At 34.7% G+C, this 24,626-nt stretch overlaps 1 protein-coding gene across 1 annotated transcript in view; it reads left to right on the forward strand.

Moving 5' to 3' along the window:
- Positions 1-415: 415 nt before the first annotated feature.
- Positions 416-24,626, forward strand: part of LOC111235167 (VPS10 domain-containing receptor SorCS3-like) — a 54,219-nt gene continuing 30,008 nt past the window's right edge. The window contains exon 1 of the mRNA XM_022763503.1: positions 416-949. Coding sequence (XP_022619224.1) covers positions 416-949 — 534 coding nt within the window. The remainder of the gene's footprint in view (positions 950-24,626) is intronic.

Below are 24,626 nucleotides of genomic sequence, written 5' to 3' on the forward strand. Positions count from 1 at the left end.
CTCCAATATTTTAAAGCCGTTTTTTTTTTTTTTTTTTTTTTTTTTTTGAACAGCCTCGTGAACAATGAGCTCGATCTGTTCCTGCAGTCACTCTCCGTCGGCGCGTTCGCCTGATGCGCAGCGCCTCCCCAACTGTTCCCTCACTTTGACAAATTCCTGGACGTGAGCGGGTCTGCAGAATGGCTTCTTGCTTGTAAAGATGATGCCTTGAATATTTTAGAAGTTGAATAGCTCTGCCACATCTTTTCCCTCCCCTGATAGACTATCCGTTTGGAAGAACACGATGGGACTGTGGTCATTTTGGAGTTTTTCTCTTTTGGCTTTCGTGTTGCTCTGCCTCTTTCACTCTAAGTTTTTGGCTCAAGCGGAAATAAGTTCACCCAGAGCAAACGACAGATTTTATCGCGTGGAGGTTATGCAGCTGGAAGCACGTGTAACCCGAAAATCAGAGGAGGACAAAATCTCACCCAAAGACGACAATTGCACAAAAGTTTTTAACGCTTTTGCAACGGATGCTGTCGGTGCTTTGAAAAATGGCAAGCAAGTGGGAACTGAAACACAGAGCGGACCGACTGGCATCGAAACGGCACCAAACTATAACAGTCGTCTCAAAATACCTATTAAGAAGTATGATAACATTTCCGAGGACATCCAAATGCGACCTGCAGCGACTGTTTCTCCAAGAAGAAAGGCAAAAAGGAGTGTGGGTCCAACATACAGCGAAAATGTGGATAGGAGTATAAGTGGAGAAGCGCAGTCAGGAGAGAGGTTTGTGGAGAATGTGCAAGGTGTTTCCAACTCCAGAGCCGAGTACCGGCGCACCGGGGAAGAAGCCAGAGGGTCTAACCCGAGACAAAGTGAGCCTCACCTGGACACTTCTACCTTTGCTCTGTCGGGAGACTCGGCGCACAACCAGGCGATGGTGCACTGGTCTGGACACAACAGCAGCGTGAGTTTAAGTTTCGCAAAAAAAACGTACACTTCATCATATCATAGACGTTTTAGAGAACACGAAAATGCCCCAAACATTGGCGATAATGTTTATTATTTTTTATTTCTTACTGAATTGCAAATTATGAAAATGTTTTATTACATTTACATGAATCTGTCTCATTTTTACGCACAGCTGTTTCAGCGCGCACGAGAGCAATTCGTTCCTACACATGAATTATTTCAGTCTTTCACAGACTTGAATTGAACAGCGCGTTTGCTCTTTTCACATTCATGGTTATGTTTTCTGTTGTTGCCTCCACAGAGCTTATGACTGTATGCGCATTACGCGCCTGCCTGTCCTGATGGACATGGCTGTGCACTTGCAGGATTCCCTCTTGCCTTTTCAAACTAGAGTAGGCACATTTATTACAACAAACTGTTTCCCACCTGAACTTTAAATTAACAGTTAACCTCCTCCCAGGTAAATTAAGGTGACACTGAGTTATGGGAAGGTGCAGGCATTTTGGCAGCAATCACAACACATTAATTATTTATGAAATAATCAAGTAATGTCTCTCAGGAAGGTGCAGTAGCTACAATTAAAACGGATTGTGTTCAACCTGGCCCTTAATGTGACGCTGATGAGACACAGTCTGACCTTTTGGCAAATGAGCCATGCCTTTGTCATTGACATTTGACTCACATAGTTCATAGTTATCTAATTGCCTGGATGGACACAGCATTTCAACATGTTTGTTGTTGAGATGAGATGGTGATGGTGCCATGCTTTGCACTTCGAAACAGGCTGATGGGAATGTGCACAACTTAAATGGATGACAAGACATTGCAGCAACCACCAAGACCACCCTCTCCACCCTCACACACAGGCACACACACACACACACACACACACACACACATACACACACACACACACACACACACACACACACACACATCACATCACATTACAGCTGCACGCACACTCCGTGGTTGCACACCCATTTACCATCACAAAGACAAAGCCACGGAGATTTTATCTCTTATTTTACATATACAGCATGCCAAAGTGTTTGCAAGCACCAGCACTTATCAGGCACAAATATCTTAAAACTACAAACAGCCTTGTACAAAAGAAAAGAGCTACTCTGGCTTTTTACCTCAGGATATTCAGATCACCTTATATGCTAGGCAAAAGGGTGTGTGGTAGTAACATTTTAAGATTTGTGTGTCCCAGAAACTGAGAATATTCATACATTATGAAAAAAGGCAGATATATTCCACAGGATGGATTATATGAAATATATTTTCTTATCTGGTACATTTTCTGTTTGGCAATGTGTCATAACGTTAGAGGCAACACAGACTTTGGCCACGTTGATGTATCGTCGTAGACATTCTTTACACAAATACACCAGAAATGTACCTAATAAAGTCTGATTTGTTGGATGTATCGTGAAATATGTTGTTGGTTTGAGATGTCTTCACCATCGATGGCCTTTTGTTCTGCAGGACACTGTTCACTTGATCATCACTGATGGGCTTGTCACTGCAGCCAGTCAACAGTTTTGATTTATACAGTCTGACTCCCTGTCTGTGGTCCCAAAAGTACGACTGAAACTGCAGAGTTTAAATTGATGGCATTTTATGACTAGATGTTAGAGCTCAGGCTATATTAGATGTAAATGACTGATAATAAATCCAATCTAAAAGGGACATTTGAAGGAAAATTACTTCATTCCTGTGGTATAGGGTAGTTCTATCAAATATTCACCTCAAGACTTTGCCTGTGATCTGGCCAAGATGTAAAATCCCACAGGGACTGAAAGGAGAAAGATGTAAAAGGTGATGGTGAAAGTGCCAGTAGGGGATGTTCAGAGTTCAGATTTGATAAAAGAATTTCAAACCTCAAATCTGTCCACAAATCTGTCTCCAGACTAATATTCGATTTCTGTGATTGTCTGAGACCTCAAAGCCTGGAGTCATAGTTCTCTGAGAGATAACATTGATTGGACTCAACCATGGGAATAAAACATATACTGCATGAATACCCCTAAAAATTCATACTACTTAACTACATGTACTATTGATTGACTGTGCATGTTTCTCTTTAAAATCTGCCCTGAATGTGAATCGGGATGGAGATATAAAGATTTGTGATTCATAATGAATTGTAGCAAAAATATAGAAACAAATACAAATGAAACTTATTCGAAAAAAATACTAATAAATACACTTGGCTGGGGATATCCTGTATGGCAAATAAATTTTTCAGTCTTTTGCCTCACATGGGTGTTCAAGCTGTGATATGACTATGTTGGTAATCTTTTTAAACAGCCATTGCAGCACATTCTACACTCAAGGGATGTGGAGCCCCCTCCCACCCTCCCCGAAGGCAAAAGTCTTAGTGTGAGAGCCAGCTGGTGATCAGGGAGTTATTGGCAGCCAAATGATTTTGGGCTCCTGATTGACCATTTTTGCAAACTCCTCACAGACAGCTGACCAAACTAGGACACCACGTTGAAGCTGAGGACAGTTAATGAGCATCTTTATTGACATCGTATCCCCTGAGCTTCTGCTGCAGAAATGATACTGTATGTTGGTGTAAATGATGTCCATGTACCATGAGAATAAGGGTCTGGTCATTGGCCCGCTATTAGAAGCTTTGTTTAGGAGGGGCAGGACACTGATGAGGCCAGCTATTCTTCTTGGCCATGGAGGAAATCTCTCTGGCTTTTTGTTTGGTTTGTTCTAAGGTGGCGACAGTCAAACCAATCTGTCAGCTCTGTTACATCGTCTTTTCATGCGGCAACTGACTGGGAATCAGACAGGCCTCATGGGCCGCGTTGTCCACATGCTTAATCAGAATGAGGCAGTTATTGTTGCACATAATCTCATCGGCATAAATAGACAATAAAATAGAGGAAATGGCACGGCCCTGGGGGACACGTGTTTAAAACTGGTTCATTAGATAGACAGCCATTCCATTTAACATGCCGGAGCTGGTTGCATAGAAACTCCTTGATCCATAAAATCAAATGGAATTGGTTCCCAGTTCACAGAGGCATTTGACCAGAGTTTGTGGGTGTTACCAGATGATGAGAAGTGCATTAAAAAGCTACCACTGTTGAGGTGGTAATATACAACAAAGGGAAAAGTTTCACTGTGGTATTTGTTTATCTTATAATTTCCCACATTTCTCTTTTATATTCTACACAGCAACTGCTTTTTTTTAGTTTTGCGGTTATAATTTTGGTTAAGATCCCCTTTAAAGGTCCCATATTGTAGAAAGTGAGATTTGCATGTCCTTATTTATTATAGAGCAGGTCTTGGTGCTGTAGAAATACTGGGAAAGTATATATGCAGAGAAATACACACAGCCCATATTCAGAAACTCTGCCTTAAAACGAGCCGTCAGGACTTCCGTAATTTTGTGATGTCACAGCCCTCAGCCACACCTCCACTTTATTAACAACAAAACATGAAACAGTCATTCCATCACTGAGCTAGCACGCTACAAGACAAAAAAATGTTGAGGAAATGTTGCACCATCAGTGGATGTTAGGAAGCCAGTATATAATTGCAAAGCCTTCCCTAGGATCGTAATATTAAAGACCTGTGACTAAGGTTCATCCTACTACTATAATTGGAGAGTGGGCGGTCTGTGTATGTATCTGACTGTCCGTGTAAGTGCTCCTCTAGGAAAAATTTTGAAGGAACCTATTTCTTAATGAGGTGTTTGAAACGATACCAAGTTTTCCTGGTTCTTTTTTCCCTTGCACATTCACTGTGTGATATATGGTAATACTGTGAAGAGTAGAGTCCGTCTTATTTCTTATTGGTTAGACTCAGCAGATTTTTTTTTGTCCTTCTCCCTATTGTTACACCGCTTCACCATCCACATTTATGTGCCCCACCCAACCAAAAAAAAAGCCCAGCCCCCACCCCTCTCTCACTCTGCCTCCATTGCGCACGCTTCAAATGTCCAAGGACGCTGTGATGGCCTCTGTCTTCCATCTGTCTGCCTGTGATGAACATATTTCAAACAAGGAAATCTGTTGATGCTCCCATCAGGAAGTGTAAACATTAGATTTCAGTGTAGGCAGAGATAACTGGTTAGGTTTAGGATGGGGTTAAGTATTATAAGAATGGTTAGGGTGGCTAAGCTAAGGTTAGGTTAAGGTTAAGGTCATGGGAAACAGACCTAATTTCCCCCATAATCTTCTCCTGAGCATGGGACTCTTAACGCCAATCAGAAAGTAAAGGGCTCATCCCCCACCCCCACTCAACCAATACCTTAAGGTGGATGTATTGCAGGACTATTGTATTAGACTGCATTAGATGGGCTACTTTTTCTAAAATACTAGAGCATTTTAGTCTGAATGTGACCGTCTGTTCGGCTCATTTCAGCACCAACTGACAGTCGCCATTTGCACTTAGGCCACAGTCTGGTTGGACTGGCTGTGCATCACTCAGAAAACAGTCAACCAATCAGAAGAGAGGCTCAGAGATACAGAACACCCTGTTCTTGCTCCAGGGGGAAGCCTGAGAGAGGTGATGTAAAACTATATTAATGTGATTTTTGGTACTTAAAACCACAAATATATCTTCTTATGGATATCAAAACTTCAAATAAAACACAGTAAAAGTGTAAAATATGGGACCTTTAATAGAAAAGTCACATGAGTCACAGTCAAAAGAGGCTAATATGTGACCTTATAAAACCTTTTATTCATACACCTTTCCTGATCCTCTGGCCCCCTTGTTGCTGGGTAAGGAGATTTTGATCCATGATAGGCTACATATGATGAAAATCAAAAGTGGTGGAAGTTTTAACATTTCAGTATGTATTGTTTTCTTCCTGTGACACATGTTGTATTCGAATATTTAGCAGCACCTCATCACTTGGAAATGTTTAAAAAAAGTATTTTTCTAGATGTTTTGTGTATATTACTATTAATACACAATCTGATTTTAGCTGATTGTCAGTTAAGTTTCAGATTTTTTTTATTTCAAAGTTGTAGCCAGTGGAAACAAAACAAATATCAAGATAACTTTTTTTTCTACCAGGCATTTTCTTCTTCTACCTCCTTGTCCCTCGGGGTGTCAGCACCATAAGTCTGCTCATTAATCCAGCCCGTCTCAAGCCTTTAGGGGTGCCACTGTCCACTGATGTGATTGTAAGTTGCTGATAGGAACTGCAGCCATCCTGCATGCTATGTAAGAGTGTAGACTGCTGGTTACTACAGCAAAAACAATTGCTCGGGATGTGCAATTTTTAAACATTTGCTGAGAAAAAGGAAGCATTTCCTGTTGTTCCTTTTGCCTCGGTTTTGTTATATGGCACAGAGAATTCAAGTTTCATCGTCTCTGTAGTAATAATTCAGTAAAATCACGGTTTTTACTCCTCAAATGACATGCATGTGTACCCTTTTTTTTCATGAATCATTTGTGCTTGGGGACCATAATGCATCACATCAACATAGGCTCTCAGTGCTTCCTCGGCACTTAGACTGTAGTTTTGCCTCACAAAGTGCATTTTAAGCAGCAAATAAATTGCCTAGTATGTTCACGCAACCTGTCAAAACTTGATTTCTTTGTGCTTCTCTACAAGTCGCAGTCTCGCTTTCTCTTTCTCTCTCTCTCACACACACACACACACACACACACACACACACACACACACACACACACTTTTATGTTTCAATTTTAATCAAAGTGACAAAGCGGGTGCAGAATCATATTTGACAGGTTTGCATGTGATTAATTAGTTTAATAACTGTCGCAGTGTGGTAGACACATACTATAGCTGTGATTAGGTTATGAAAACAAATTTATGCATTTTCTGATTGGGAAAATCATAGAATTGGAATTCAAATTGGGAGATGTTTTGTTTTGTTCTTTAGTTTCATTACTTCCAATATCAAGCGAACAAAGTGACCCTGGTTTGGTAACATTATACTGCCTCAAAGCAGCACATCGCCTGAAGCAGCCCAGCAGTTACTATCATGTTTAAAGATGACTGGGATTGCTCAGGTGGCAGTTGGCTTAAATAATGGTTTGACTTGGCAGTTTACAGTGACAGGAATGTATTAGTTGAAGCGGGGCAAAATGGTTTTTCCTATCCAGTAAGGTACAAAAGATTCTAACCTGAATCACCACACACAAACACACACACACACACACACACACACACACACACACACACACACACACACACACACACACACACACTCACTGCGCAATCAATGGAGATGATGGAAAACTTCCAAACACAAAATTACATATTTAGAAAACTCACTCTATGGGTATCCTGGAACAAATCCTTTAAAGTGACTGGTTACTTTTGCTTTGAACTGAAAAGGAAGAAAAAAATTAACATGAGTTATAGTTGAAATCCGAGGCTACATAACTATGGATCTAAATTATGGCAGTTATTATTATTATTATTTTGGTGACAAAATATTCATCAAAATTTTTTAGAGCTATGACTTGACAGAGCCTACACATCATTTGCATGAGTTAATGATTGTATTGAAGTGGATGTGAACTGTCATCAATAAGTATGTCATGAGACTATAAATTATTTAAACAACTAAGCATTGAATTTGAAATAACGTCTAATTGCGTTCCAGCTTTACTACCGCTACCAGTTCCACACACCATCTAAAGCTGAAGCCAGTAGTCTTTAATTCTTGATTTCATGCTGTGCTTTGCGACTTGACACACTGACAGTTAAATTGTGCTTTTCACAAAGTTTAAATGACCATCTTTGATGATAATCCTGTTCATTTCTGTCTTTCTTTGCTGTGTATTTGCTATTTCATTCAATATTCCATGAAGACAGCTGGAATTTCATCTTATCTCATCAGATCTATATTATGTTTAGTTGTGCTGCATGTCTCTTTCTTATATGGAGATGTAATGGATAGTGTAGATGACTTACTGCCGTTGTGAGGATGGTACACAACACATATTAAACTGGGTGTGACAAATATGGATCAGGCAGTCTCTAAAATTAATATGCTTGAAAAGTTGTTTTCCGCTCTTTACGTCAAGATTAAACAGCATTAAATTTGAGTGTTTTCATGACAGAACAAGCAAGTAAACAAAGACAAAAGCAAACAAACAAAGAAATGGCTCAAAATGTCACATTATACACAATTCCGGTTAAAAGCGTCCATGTAGCATTAATTTTTCAATGAATATGTAATTAGATAAACCCAGCAGCCTAAATAATATTTTTTTATCAACAGAATGAGGAAATGTTAATTAACGTATCTAACAAGTTGCAAAAAGTTGATACTGAAGATATCTGCAAAATGTTTCCTGACAATGCATTTTATTTGTTGTCCTACAACTATACATTAAGATATCGGCTTTTAGAAACCAAAGCATGCTAAAACCTTTTTATTATTACGTTTAGGTACTCATGCCATTTGGTTAAGGCTTTGGAAATATGGTGGTCTTCAGTGACTTGAAGTATGAGATACAACGTGTATACTTATAAATACTGTTAACCAAACTACTTTTGCTGCTTAAACTAGAAATGTTCCGATACCATTTTTTCCCTACAGTTCCGGATATCTGAACTTATATAATGGCCGATACCGAGTACCAATCCAATACCATCGCATTAAAAGCTGTGTACTGCAAACCCTGTATGGATGTGATATGATTGCTATCATTGCTGTATGGCATGGCTCAAGTAAAACATGGACAGATACACGAATGCCATACAATCTTTCTTTCATTATCTAATTTGACTGTCAATCATCAAAAAAAAATACTCCAGGAATAAATAACAGTTCCTATACTGGGTGTCCTAACACTAGTGCCACCCCTTGAAATTGAAGCCTTGCATACTGTACATGTTGCTGTTGTGCTGGTGGGAACTTCCAATGTCAAATATTGCCAAATTTCTGACATTTTGCTAACTGTAGTAGTTGCCAGTGGCACACAACTTCCTGTGCAACTCTGTTAGAGCGGTGAAGAAGAATTGATTTCTGGGTAAACTGCTGTTTTATCTGGGTGTGACAGTATAAAGCTCATTAATAAATTACACAGTATCAGATCGGTGTACATGCACTCCCTTATACTCACCAATACCCAATGCACTATTTTAGGCAGTATTGGAAGCATTTCCAATACTAGTATCAGTACCAGACCTCTATCTTAAACCTAAACACATGTGGGACTTCAGGATACAAACCTCTCTGGTCCTAAAATCTTGCACTTTGAAGGCCCACTGATGTTGCCAGATTTGCCTGACAACATTAAGCATTTTTTCATGAAAAAAATAAGTATTGGACATAATTGGGTTTTCCCTGTGGTGGGAAGGATCTAATCACATCAGAAGTGTGTTATGTTCTGTGGCAAGGTGGAAAATGAAAGCATTCAGTTGGTGATCTGCCTGATTAGTAAACTTTATCCAAAACCAAAGTCATGAAAACATATCTCCACAAATCTTTTAGAGAACATTACACACCACAATGCATAATTGTACTGAACTGAAATGACATTCGGTTTTGTCAGTCATCAGTTTTTAGTTAGTGCATGTCAAGCCCATCGAACCCAGTGCACTGTCGGTCTAAATCATACTATTGGAAGAAAAGAAGGGGCTGATCCACTGGATGTTATGTACAACTTTAAACTTTTAACTAGAATTTAGTCCTGTACAAGAATGTAGTATTAAAAGATGCTCACACTGAACATAATCCTGGCAGCTTTCATGTTTCTGTCTAAACATAATTGGAATAACAAATGCATAGTATATAAATATAATTTCTAGAAGAAATACAGTTTAAAACTGAATGTAAACTAAACCTTAAAGAGTAGCCACTCGCTGCCTCTACACATTATGAAAAATGCAAGTAAGTGACAGGGAAAAAAAGACAAAACAGGCAAGTGTGGGACACATTTAGCTCACGAACCGAGTCTCACAGCACTTTTGGCAGAGAAGAGGGTCATTTTAGGTGGAGGGCTTCTCCCCTTCCAAAATCTCAATTTGGACCCCACTACTACCGCCTTTGGCTCCAGCTCAGACACCCCTCCTCCCATCCCCCGGGGCAGAAGCCAAGCCATTAGGAGCCAAAGCTGTGAAGGAACAGAAAAGATGGGAAGAAATCTCTGAATGGTGTTACATTGCTCAAAGTTGTCCGAAATACTAACTAGTGTTCAAACTCAATAAGAGACTGTTCATTTCTCCTAAGATTTCAAATGATTATTTTTTGCCCTCATAAATTTCCAATCTCGGTTGTAGTCCATGGCGTAAATGAATAACAGGATTACACACAAAAAGAATAAATGCAGTCATGCTAGTGTACCTTCAACCTCTGAACACTAAGTATGAGCAAACAAGAGTGGCACAGAATAAAAAACCTGTCATAGTAAAATGCTAATGTTGTATTTTTGGCTCTCCACACCACTTACAATGCATCAAATTAATTTTAAATTGCACAGAATGTGACTAAAACTTTGTCAAATGTGTCAAATCATTTAAATGACTTCTAAAATTGCCATCAAATTTGTCCTTGAATGCTGCGTTCTTTGTTTTTCACCTTTTTGTGCAAACGGCAGTGCAATGTGCTGCGAAGTCAACTTTAAAACATAGGAGGAGAAATATGAACTGTGAGTGTATTTCTATACGCAGTCCTTTAAAATATATTTCACTGGCTTTTTACCCCAAGCTTTCTTTAAAAAAAAAAAACCCAAAAAACAGGGAGAGCAATCACAATCTTTTTTTTCCCATTAATGGCAATTTTGTGCATTGTTGTTAGTATTAGAGAGACATAACATTCCCACAAAATCTCCTCACAATAGAGCTGTATTTGAAGTAAAACCCTTTTATATTCAGCCCATTTCATTAATTTCCCTGCCATAATGGACTGAATTGATTGCTGAAACCTCTCAAGCTCAAAGCATCAGGGCTATATGACCAAAGCTCGGGCAGTCGGAAAGATAAGCAAACATACACACAGCAGACTAATGCACAAGGGACCTTTCGCTGGGGTTTACTTGATGAAAGCAGCATTCCCCGGAGTATGTTTTCACCCACAAAAGTACAAACAATCAATTTGGTCCACAGATAAGATGAGGACAGAGTAAGGCCTTGCTTCGACCGCACTATTTCTCTTAAAAGACGTTTGTCTTTTTTGTTAAGTGCTCTGCTTTGGAGATGTCCTCACAGAGCCACAATCAAGATGTTGTGTTTTTTATTCCTCCACCCACTTGCAGTGCAACCTGATTTTGGCCTCGCTGCTGTCAAGCCTTAAAGAAATTTATGCAAATTTGCAACCAATACTGTATTTCTTTTCTCTGCAGGTGTTTGCATCAGATAATTTCTAATGGATGCATGAATATATTTATCTTACGAGAGAGAAAAGAAGTTACAGTTTATACAGTGTTGGATGTTTTATGACTCTTTAAGTTTTGATATACAGATTACTGTCTATGTCTATGCTGGTCGTCTTACCATGTTTTTCTAAAGGCCATTTGGCTCAGCAAAGGAAACAAAATCTTTTTTCTCTTGTGCTTGGCTGGTGAACTTTTCCTTCATAGCACAAAAAAATAAAATTAAAAGTGATAGTCTACAACAGACCTGCAATGTTCTCAGTGTGGGTAGGAGATCTAGGACATTAATTAGCAAGTTGACTTAAACAAAATAAAGTGTTTGTCAAATTACTCCAATGACTCTTTCTTGCCCTTGGCTTCTGTCTTCGTTCCCTTAATGAAGTTGAGAATGTAATGAGCTTAAGAACAAATGAAACGGGTTTTATTTTTGCATCCACAGGATTGCATCTGCGGGAACAGACCGGTGAATTGCAATGTATTGTTATATACCAGCTTTTGCTGTCTGATAATGGCCACCGTGCATTAGGGACCCCCCATGGATCTGCATTATTTGGAAGACTTGGCTCTTCCCACTGCGTCCATGTTTTCAGCTTTGAAACTATTTCCTCTGCTTCTTATTTGAAGCAGTGATAGCGGAGAATCATTTTTTGGGTAATTATGAATAATTATGTAGAAGCTGGGCATCATTTACCTGCAGTCGGTGATTGTTTTTTGGCCACTCGGGAGCAGCGGAAACAAGTTGTGAACACAACACTGACATATCATCACCTTTTTAGTTGACATGGTGAGCTTATTTACACATCCAACATTTACAGAGCAACATTATCATTCATTTGGAGTCATGTTTGTGTGTTCACCTTGATGATGAATATACATATATATATATTAACTCTCTTTTAGTTCTGCTTGGTCTGAACCAACTCCTGAGGGAAATATCTGGCTCTTTAGCTGCCAAATGCGCCACTATGTTCACCAGCTTGTCACTAACTGTTTCTGTCTCTTTTTGCTGCTGCTGAAAACCACGCCCTGACAGTGGTGACAGTGAACCAAAATGGTAAAATTGTGGTCCAGATAGAAAACCACTGAGCTGAAACTCACTACACAGGTCTGTAAAACTGACTGAGAGGAGCTTCTGTTGTATGTTCAGTGTTCTGCTGCTGCTACTGCTACTGCTTGTTGTGGCCACATCACTCCTGTAACAAAGATATTTATATATATTATTTTATATATATATTTATCTCAGAGAGGCACTTTTCTGGTTAACTCAGGGGCGGTTCTACCTAATTATGACACTATAGCACACTTTAAACAAGACACACACATTCTAAAGTTATTCTTAACGATTTCACACAACCCAGAAAAATGATATGTCTGTGAAATTACAGGTCTGTATTCATAGTATTATGAATGAATTGTGGTTTATTTGGTAGCTTTTCCTGGTGGGACTGATTTTACTAATTGCATTGGTACTGCACAGAGATAGAAGTGTGCTATTTGATAGATTCCCTCACTTCAGTGGGGAAACTTGTGGTCAAATTACCCCCTGGCCCCTCCCCATCTACCACCACCTCTGACAGTGAGAGAGGAGACCTTCTCAGCAAGCAAAAGCCAGCACAAACACAGTGAAATGATGTCATCGCAAGGGTGTAGGTTTGGTCCCAACATTGGTAGGGATGCAACAGCCCTGCCACCCCTTCCAAAACGAATAGATTGGCTTTTTCATGCTGTTAACCAAACGGTTTATTAACATATAAAATCTGAATTTACAAACAGGAATGCTGACAAGCAAATGTAATATATTTACATGTATTGAATTTCCATATATGAAATATATGACATATGTCAGTATATGTTCATATTATATATGTAAATATAAAAGATAGACATGCATGTTTAAAATTAATAATATAAAACCACATCATTAAATTCACTGACTACATGACAGTGGTGGGTCTTTGAAGCACACTACAAAGAGGAGGTGAAGCAACTGGTCATGTCATGCAGCTACAACAACTTCTTGAATGTGGAGAAGATGAAGAAGATGGTACTCGACCCCAGGGAAGGTTGCAGTGTGCCTGCTCCACTGATGCATTAACGGCACTGCTGCAGAAAAAGTCATCAGTACTAAGTTCTTGGTTGTTCATATCGCTGATGACCTGACCTGGTACATCAACACGACAGCCACAACTCACAAAGGCTGAAAAAAGCAAATTCCGCCTCATCCATCATGAACACTTTCTACAGAGGAAACATCTAAAACATCCTGACACACGGTATCACCATCTGGTACAGGAACTGCACAGCTGCTAAGCGGAAGTCCCTGCAAAGAATAATGAGAGCAGCAGAGAAGATCTCAGGTGTCAGTCTCCCCTCAGTTGTAAAAAAAGCCTTCTAACTGAGAGGCGGCAGTTTTAACCACTACGCTATCATTCTGCCCCATAGGTATATCATTGTGTACTAAGCCATAAAAAAGAAAGCGTCAAAAGAACGTTATAGCATAGGAAGGTATAAAACGCCAAAAAAAGGTCATGGTATAGTGAGGCATAAACATGTCAAAAAATGTCATAGTAAGGCATAAAAATGTGAAAGAAAATGAAATGTTATACTATAGTGAGGAATAAAAATATCACAAAACATCATAGTATAATAAGGCATGAAAATGTCAAGAAACGTCATAATAAGGCATAAAATGTAAGTAGTATAGTAAGGTATAAAACGTCAAAACATGTCATATTATAATAAGGCATAAAACGTCATAGAATAGTAAAGCATGAAGATGCCAAAAAACCTCATAGAATAGTCTGGCAAAAAGACACCAAAAAAGTCAAACTATGAAAAATCTTAAAACTGTCAAAAAATGTCAACAATACTAAGGTAAAAAAGGTCACAGTATAGTAAGGCATGAAAACGTCAAAAAACATAGTATAGTAAGGCATAAAATTTCATACTATAGTAAGGCATGAAAACGTCATGGTTTAGTAAGGCATGAAAATAAAAATTAAAACTTCATGATATACTGAAGCATAACACATCATACTATAGTAAGGCATGAAAGCGTCAAAAAATGTCTTTCTTCAAAGGCATAAAGACGTCAAAAAACGTCATAGTATAGTAAGGCATAAAAACAACAAAAAAGTCATAGTATAGTAAGGCATAAAACGTCAAAAAACGTCATAGTGTAGTAAGGCATAAAAACAAGCAACGTCATAGTATAGTTAGGCATAAAAACGTCATAGTGTAGTAAGGCATAAAACGTCTTTCTATAACAAGGCATAAAAACGACATAAAACGTCATAATATAGTAAGGTATAAAACGTCATAGTATAGTAAGGCATAAAAACGTCTTTCTAAAACAAGGCATAAAAATGTCAAAAAATGTCATGGTTTAGTAAGGCATAAAACGTCAAAAACGTCATACTATAGTAAGGCATAAAAACGTCAAAAAACATCAAAGTGTAGTAACGCATAAAAATGACAAAAAAACGTCAGTGTAGTAAGGCATAAAAGGTCATAGTGTAATATGGCATAAAAACGACAAAAAACGTCATAGTGTAGTAAGGCATAAAACGTCATGGTATAGTACGGCATAAAAACATTAAAAAAAAAATAGTATAGTATGGCATAAAAATTTCAAAAAATGTCATAGTATTCTATGGCATAAATGTAAAAAAAAACATCATAGTATATTGCAGCGTAAAAGGTCGTAAAAACATTATAGTATGGTAAGGAATAAAACAACATAGTATAGTAAGGCATAAAAACATCAAAAAAACATCATAGTATATTATGGCATAAAAGGCCATGAAAACACCATAGTATGGTAAGGAAGAAAACAATATAGTATAGCAAGGCATAAAAATGCCATAAAATGTCATTGTAAAATATGGCATGAATTTTTCAAAAAACGTTATAGTATAGTATGGCATAAAACGTCCAAAAACAAATTATAGTATATTACGGCATAAAAGGTCACAAAAACGTTATATTATGGTAAAGAATAAAACAACATAGTATAGTAGGGCATAAAAACGCCATAAAATGTCATAATAAAATATGGCATAAAAATTTAAAAAAACATCATAGTATGGTAAGGAATAAAACAACATAGTATAGTAAGGCATAAAAACATTTAAAAAAAACATCATAGTATAGTATGGCATAAAAATTTCAAAAAACTTCATAGTATAGTATGGCATAAATGTAAAATAAAACATCATAGTATATTGCGGCGTAAAAGGTCATAAAAACATTATAGTATGGTAAGGAATAAAACAACATAGTATAGTAAGGCATAAAAACGACAATAAATGTCTTTCTATAACGAGGCATAAAAACGTCATAGTATAGTATGGCATAAAAACATCAAAAAAACATCATAGTACATTAAGGCATAAAAGGTCATGAAAATGCCATAGTATGGTAAGGAATAAAACAACATAGTATAGTAAGGCATAAAAATGCCATAAAATGTCATAGTAAAATATGGCATAAAAATTTCAAAAAACGTCATAGTATAGTATGGCATAAATGTCAAAAAAACATCATAGTATATTGTGGCGTAAAATGTCATAAAAATATTATAGTATGGTAAGGAATAAAACAACATAGCATAGTAGGGCATAAAAACGGCAAAAAACGTCTTTCTATAACGAGGCATAAAAACGTCATAGTATAGTATGGCATAAATGTCAAAAAAACATCATAGTATATTGTGGCGTAAAAGGTCATAAAAATATTATAGTATGGTAAGGAATAAGACAACATAGCATAGTAGGGCATAAAAACGGCAAAAAACGTCTTTCTATAACGAGGCATAAAAACGTCATAGTATAGTATGGCATAAATGTCAAAAAAACATCATAGTATATTGTGGCGTAAAAGGTCATAAAAATATTATAGTATGGTAAGGAATAAAACAACATAGTATAGTAAGGCATAAAAACGACAAAAACATCTTTCTATAACGAGGCATAAAAACGTCATAGTATAGTATGGCATAAAAACATCAAAAAAACATCATAGTACATTAAGGCATAAAAGGTCATGAAAATGCCATAGTATGGTAAGGAATAAAACAACATAGTATAGTAAGGCATAAAAATGCCATAAAATGTCAAAGTAAAATATGGCATAAAAATTTCAAAAAACGTCATAGTATAGTATGGCATAAATGTCAAAAAAACATCATAGTATATTGTGGCGTAAAAGGTCATAAAAATATTATAGTATGGTAAGGAATAAAACAACATAGTATAGTAGGGCATAAAAACGACAAAAAACGTCTTTCTATAACGAGGCATAAAAACGTCAAAAAACGTCATAGTATAGTATGGCATAAAAACGTCAAAAAAACATCATAGTACATTAAGGCATAAAAGGTCATGAAAATGCCATAGTATGGTAAGGAATAAAACAACATAGTATAGTAAGGCATAAAAATGCCATAAAATGTCAAAGTAAAATATGGCATAAAAATTTCAAAAAACGTCATAGTATAGTATGGCATAAATGTCAAAAAAACATCATAGTATATTGTGGCGTAAAAGGTCATAAAAATATTATAGTATGGTAAGGAATAAAACAACATAGTATAGTAGGGCATAAAAACGACAAAAAACGTCTTTCTATAACGAGGCATAAAAACGTCAAAAAACGTCATAGTATAGTATGGCATAAAAACGTCAAAAAAACATCATAGTACATTAAGGCATAAAAGGTCATGAAAATGCCATAGTATGGTAAGGAATAAAACAACATAGTATAGTAAGGCATAAAAATGCCATAAAATGTCAAAGTAAAATATGGCATAAAAATTTCAAAAAACGTCATAGTATAGTATGGCATAAATGTCAAAAAAACATCATAGTATATTGTGGCGTAAAAGGTCATAAAAATATTATAGTATGGTAAGGAATAAAACAACATAGTATAGTAGGGCATAAAAACGACAAAAAACGTCTTTCTATAACGAGGCATAAAAACGTCAAAAAACGTCATAGTATAGTATGGCATAAAAACGTCAAAAAAACATCATAGTACATTAAGGCATAAAAGGTCATGAAAATGCCATAGTATGGTAAGGAATAAAACAACATAGTATAGTAAGGCATAAAAATGCCATAAAATGTCAAAGTAAAATATGGCATAAAAATTTCAAAAAACGTCATAGTATAGTATGGCATAAATGTCAAAAAAACATCATAGTATATTGTGGCGTAAAAGGTCATAAAAATATTATAGTATGGTAAGGAATAAAACAACATAGTATAGTAGGGCATAAAAACGACAAAAAACGTCTTTCTATAACGAGGCATAAAAACGTCAAAAAACGTCATAGTATAGTATGGCATAAAAACGTCAAAAAAACATCATAGTACATTAAGGCATAAAAGGTCATGAAAATGCCATAGTATGGTAAGGAATAAAACAACATAGTATAGTAAGGCATAAAAATGCCATAAAATGTCAAAGTAAAATATGGCATAAAAATTTCAAAAAACGTCATAGTATAGTATGGCATAAATGTCAAAAAAACATCATAGTATATTGTGGCGTAAAAGGTCATAAAAATATTATAGTATGGTAAGGAATAAAACAACATAGTATAGTAGGGCATAAAAACGACAAAAAACGTCTTTCTATAACGAGGCATAAAAACGTCAAAAAACGTCATAGTATAGTATGGCATAAAAACGTCAAAAAAACATCATAGTACATTAAGGCATAAAAGGTCATGAAAATGCCATAGTATGGTAAGGAATAAAACAACATAGTATAGTAAGGCATAAAAATGCCATAAAATGTCAAAGTAAAATATGGCATAAAAATTTCAAAAAACGTCATAGTATAGTATGGCATAAATGTCAAAAAAACATCATAGTATATTGTGGCGTAAAAGGTCATAAAAATATTATAGTATGGTAAGGAATAAAACAACATAGTATAGTAGGGCATAAAAACGACAAAAAACGTCTTTCTATAACGAGGCATAAAAACGTCAAAAAACGTCATAGTATAGTATGGCATAAAAACGTCAAAAAAACATCATAGTACATTAAGGCATAAAAGGTCATGAAAATGCCATAGTATGGTAAGGAATAAAACAACATAGTATAGTAAGGCATAAAAATGCCATAAAATGTCAAAGTAAAATATGGCATAAAAATTTCAAAAAACGTCATAGTATAGTATGGCATAAATGTCAAAAAAACATCATAGTATATTGTGGCGTAAAAGGTCATAAAAATATTATAGTATGGTAAGGAATAAAACAACATAGTATAGTAGGGCATAAAAACGACAAAAAACGTCTTTCTATAACGAGGCATAAAAACGTCAAAAAACGTCATAGTATAGTATGGCATAAAAACGTCAAAAAAACATCATAGTACATTAAGGCATAAAAGGTCATGAAAATGCCATAGTATGGTAAGGAATAAAACAACATAGTATAGTAAGGCATAAAAATGCCATAAAATGTCAAAGTAAAATATGGCATAAAAATTTCAAAAAACGTCATAGTATAGTATGGCATAAATGTCAAAAAAACATCATAGTATATTGTGGCGTAAAAGGTCATAAAAATATTATAGTATGGTAAGGAATAAAACAACATAGTATAGTAGGGCATAAAAACGACAAAAAACGTCTTTCTATAACGAGGCATAAAAACGTCAAAAAACGTCATAGTATAGTATGGCATAAAAACGTCAAAAAAACATCATAGTACATTAAGGCATAAAAGGTCATGAAAATGCCATAGTATGGTAAGGAATAAAACAACATAGTATAGTAAGGCATAAAAATGCCATAAAATGTCAAAGTAAAATATGGCATAAAAATTTCAAAAAACGTCATAGTATAGTATGGCATAAATGTCAAAAAAACATCATAGTATATTGTGGCGTAAAAGGTCATAAAAATATTATAGTATGGTAAGGAATAAAACAACATAGTATAGTAGGGCATAAAAACGACAAAAAACGTCTTTCTATAACGAGGCATAAAAACGTCAAAAAACGTCATAGTATAGTATGGCATAAAAACGTCAAAAAAACATCATAGTACATTAAGGCATAAAAGGTCATGAAAATGCCATAGTATGGTAAGGAATAAAACAACATAGTATAGTAAGGCATAAAAATGCCATAAAATGTCAAAGTAAAATATGGCATAAAAATTTCAAAAAACGTCATAGTATAGTATGGCATAAATGTCAAAAAAACATCATAGTATATTGTGGCGTAAAAGGTCATAAAAATATTATAGTATGGTAAGGAATAAAACAACATAGTATAGTAGGGCATAAAAACGACAAAAAACGTCTTTCTATAACGAGGCATAAAAACGTCAAAAAACGTCATAGTATAGTATGGCATAAAAACGTCAAAAAAACATCATAGTACATTAAGGCATAAAAGGTCATGAAAATGCCATAGTATGGTAAGGAATAAAACAACATAGTATAGTAAGGCATAAAAATGCCATAAAATGTCAAAGTAAAATATGGCATAAAAATTTCAAAAAACGTCATAGTATAGTATGGCATAAATGTCAAAAAAACATCATAGTATATTGTGGCGTAAAAGGTCATAAAAATATTATAGTATGGTAAGGAATAAAACAACATAGTATAGTAGGGCATAAAAACGACAAAAAACGTCTTTCTATAACGAGGCATAAAAACGTCAAAAAACGTCATAGTATAGTATGGCATAAAAACGTCAAAAAAACATCATAGTACATTAAGGCATAAAAGGTCATGAAAATGCCATAGTATGGTAAGGAATAAAACAACATAGTATAGTAAGGCATAAAAATGCCATAAAATGTCAAAGTAAAATATGGCATAAAAATTTCAAAAAACGTCATAGTATAGTATGGCATAAATGTCAAAAAAACATCATAGTATATTGTGGCGTAAAAGGTCATAAAAATATTATAGTATGGTAAGGAATAAAACAACATAGTATAGTAGGGCATAAAAACGACAAAAAACGTCTTTCTATAACGAGGCATAAAAACGTCAAAAAACGTCATAGTATAGTATGGCATAAAAACGTCAAAAAAACATCATAGTACATTAAGGCATAAAAGGTCATGAAAATGCCATAGTATGGTAAGGAATAAAACAACATAGTATAGTAAGGCATAAAAATGCCATAAAATGTCAAAGTAAAATATGGCATAAAAATTTCAAAAAACGTCATAGTATAGTATGGCATAAATGTCAAAAAAACATCATAGTATATTGTGGCGTAAAAGGTCATAAAAATATTATAGTATGGTAAGGAATAAAACAACATAGTATAGTAGGGCATAAAAACGACAAAAAACGTCTTTCTATAACGAGGCATAAAAACGTCAAAAAACGTCATAGTATAGTATGGCATAAAAACGTCAAAAAAACATCATAGTACATTAAGGCATAAAAGGTCATGAAAATGCCATAGTATGGTAAGGAATAAAACAACATAGTATAGTAAGGCATAAAAATGCCATAAAATGTCAAAGTAAAATATGGCATAAAAATTTCAAAAAACGTCATAGTATAGTATGGCATAAATGTCAAAAAAACATCATAGTATATTGTGGCGTAAAAGGTCATAAAAATATTATAGTATGGTAAGGAATAAAACAACATAGTATAGTAGGGCATAAAAACGACAAAAAACGTCTTTCTATAACGAGGCATAAAAACGTCAAAAAACGTCATAGTATAGTATGGCATAAAAACGTCAAAAAAACATCATAGTACATTAAGGCATAAAAGGTCATGAAAATGCCATAGTATGGTAAGGAATAAAACAACATAGTATAGTAAGGCATAAAAATGCCATAAAATGTCAAAGTAAAATATGGCATAAAAATTTCAAAAAACGTCATAGTATAGTATGGCATAAATGTCAAAAAAACATCATAGTATATTGTGGCGTAAAAGGTCATAAAAATATTATAGTATGGTAAGGAATAAAACAACATAGTATAGTAGGGCATAAAAACGACAAAAAACGTCTTTCTATAACGAGGCATAAAAACGTCAAAAAACGTCATAGTATAGTATGGCATAAAAACGTCAAAAAAACATCATAGTACATTAAGGCATAAAAGGTCATGAAAATGCCATAGTATGGTAAGGAATAAAACAACATAGTATAGTAAGGCATAAAAATGCCATAAAATGTCAAAGTAAAATATGGCATAAAAATTTCAAAAAACGTCATAGTATAGTATGGCATAAATGTCAAAAAAACATCATAGTATATTGTGGCGTAAAAGGTCATAAAAATATTATAGTATGGTAAGGAATAAAACAACATAGTATAGTAGGGCATAAAAACGACAAAAAACGTCTTTCTATAACGAGGCATAAAAACGTCAAAAAACGTCATAGTATAGTATGGCATAAAAACGTCAAAAAAACATCATAGTACATTAAGGCATAAAAGGTCATGAAAATGCCATAGTATGGTAAGGAATAAAACAACATAGTATAGTAAGGCATAAAAATGCCATAAAATGTCAAAGTAAAATATGGCATAAAAATTTCAAAAAACGTCATAGTATAGTATGGCATAAATGTCAAAAAAACATCATAGTATATTGTGGCGTAAAAGGTCATAAAAATATTATAGTATGGTAAGGAATAAAACAACATAGTATAGTAGGGCATAAAAACGACAAAAAACGTCTTTCTATAACGAGGCATAAAAACGTCAAAAAACGTCATAGTATAGTATGGCATAAAAACGTCAAAAAAACATCATAGTACATTAAGGCATAAAAGGTCATGAAAATGCCATAGTATGGTAAGGAATAAAACAACATAGTATAGTAAGGCATAAAAATGCCATAAAATGTCAAAGTAAAATATGGCATAAAAATTTCAAAAAACGTCATAGTATAGTATGGCATAAATGTCAAAAAAACATCATAGTATATTGTGGCGTAAAAGGTCATAAAAATATTATAGTATGGTAAGGAATAAAACAACATAGTATAGTAGGGCATAAAAACGACAAAAAACCTCTTTCTATAACGAGGCATAAAAACGTCAAAAAACGTCATAGTATAGTATGGCATAAAAACGTCAAAAAAACATCATAGTACATTAAGGCATAAAAGGTCATGAAAATGCCATAGTATGGTAAGGAATAAAACAACATAGTATAGTAAGGCATAAAAATGCCATAAAATGTCAAAGTAAAATATGGCATAAAAATTTCAAAAAACGTCATAGTATAGTATGGCATAAATGTCAAAAAAACATCATAGTATATTGCGGCGTAAAAGGTCATAAAAATGCCATAGTATGGTAAGGAATAAAACAACATAGTATAGTAGGGCATAAAAATGCCATAAAATGTCATATTAAAATATGGCATAAAAATTTCAAAAAATGTCATAATATAGCATGGCATAAAACGTCCAAAAACAAATTATTAAACATTCATAAACATCATAATATACAAAGGCATAAAACGTCACAGTATAGTATGGCATAAAAATGTCAAAAAACATCATAGTACATTAAGGCATAAAAGGTCATGAAAATGGAATAGTATGGTAAGGAATAAAACAACATAGTATAGTAAGGCATAAAAATGCCATAAAATGTCAAAGTAAAATATGGCATAAAAATTTCAAAAAACGTCATAGTATAGTATGGCATAAATGTCAAAAAAACATCATAGTATATTGTGGCGTAAAAGGTCATAAAAATATTATAGTATGGTAAGGAATAAAACAACATAGTATAGTAAGGCATAAAAACGACAAAAAACGTCTTTCTATAACAAGGCATAAAAACGTCATAGTATAGTATGGCATAAAAACGTCAAAAAAACATCATAGTACATTAAGGCATAAAAGGTCATGAAAATGCCATAGTATGGTAAGGAATAAAACAACATAGTATAGTAAGGAATGAAAATGCCATTAAATGTCATAGTAAAATATGGAATAAAAATTTCAAAAAACGTCATAGTATAGTATGGCATAAAACGTCCAAAAACAAATTATAGTTTTTCGTGGAGTAAAAGGTCATAAAAACATTATAGTATGGTAAGGAATAAAACAACATAGTATAGTATGGCATAAAATGTCATAAAAATGCCATAGTATGGAAAGGAATGAAATTACATTATATAATAAGGCATAAAAATGCCAAAAAACGTCATAGAATAGTTTGACGTAAAAATTGAAAGACATAACCTGGCATTGAACCCTCCACCTTCTCAGTGTGAAGCAACAGGCTTAACCATTGTACCACAATGCTCGTCTATCACAATCTTATGTTATTGCAAAGCATAAAACGTCATAGTGTAATTAATAATTTCAAAACACCATAGTATAGTAATGCATTAAAGTGCCAAAAACTTTATAGTATAGTATGGCATAAAAATTTTCAAAGACCTTATAGTATTGTATGATATAAAACGTCAAAAAACATCATAGTGCATTAAGGCGTAAAAGGTCATAAAACATCACAGTATGGTAAGGAATAAAACAACATAGTATAGTAATGCATAAAAATGCCATAAAGTGTCTTAGCATAGTATGGTGTAAAAATTGAAAACCTTAACTTGGTATTTAACCCTCAACCTTCTCAGTGTGAGGAAACAGGCATAACTATTGTACCACAATGTTGGTCCATCACAAGCTTATGGTATTGCAAGACATAAAAACGTCATAGTATAAATAATAATTTCAAAAAACGCCATAGTATAGTAAAGCATAAACATGCCAAAAACTTTATAAAACATCAAAAACACATCACAGTATTGTAAGGCGTAAAACGTCAGAAAAACATCATATTATGGTAAAGAATAAAACAAGGCATAAAAATGGCATAAAATGTCATAGTATAGTAATGCAGAAAAATGTCAAAAAATTATAGTATATTAAGGTGTAAAAGGTCATAAAAACATCATAGTATGGTAAGGAATAAAACAACATAGTATAGTAAGGCATAAAATGTGAAAAAACATCATAGTGTAGTAATGCATAAAAACGACAAAAATCGTTATAGTATAGTAAGGCATAAAACATCAAAAAACGTCATAGTGTAGTAGGACATAAAAACATCAAAAATGTCATAGTACAGTAAGGCATAAAAGCAGCAAAAAACGTCATAAAGTAAGACATAAAGTAAGAAAATCCTTCACAGAGACAGGGAGAACATGCAAACTTCACACAAATAGGCCTCAGGACCTGGATTTGAACCTTGAACCACCTAACTGAAAGACGGCATATAAACATTCATAAACATCATACTGTACAAAGGCATAAAACGTCATAGAATAATAAGGCATTAAAAAGACATAAAACGTCTTTCCATA

This window comes from Seriola dumerili, unplaced genomic scaffold, assembly GCF_002260705.1.
Source record: "Seriola dumerili isolate Sdu_G_001 unplaced genomic scaffold, Sdu_1.0 BDQW01000478.1, whole genome shotgun sequence".
Taxonomy (NCBI): domain Eukaryota; kingdom Metazoa; phylum Chordata; class Actinopteri; order Carangiformes; family Carangidae; genus Seriola; species Seriola dumerili.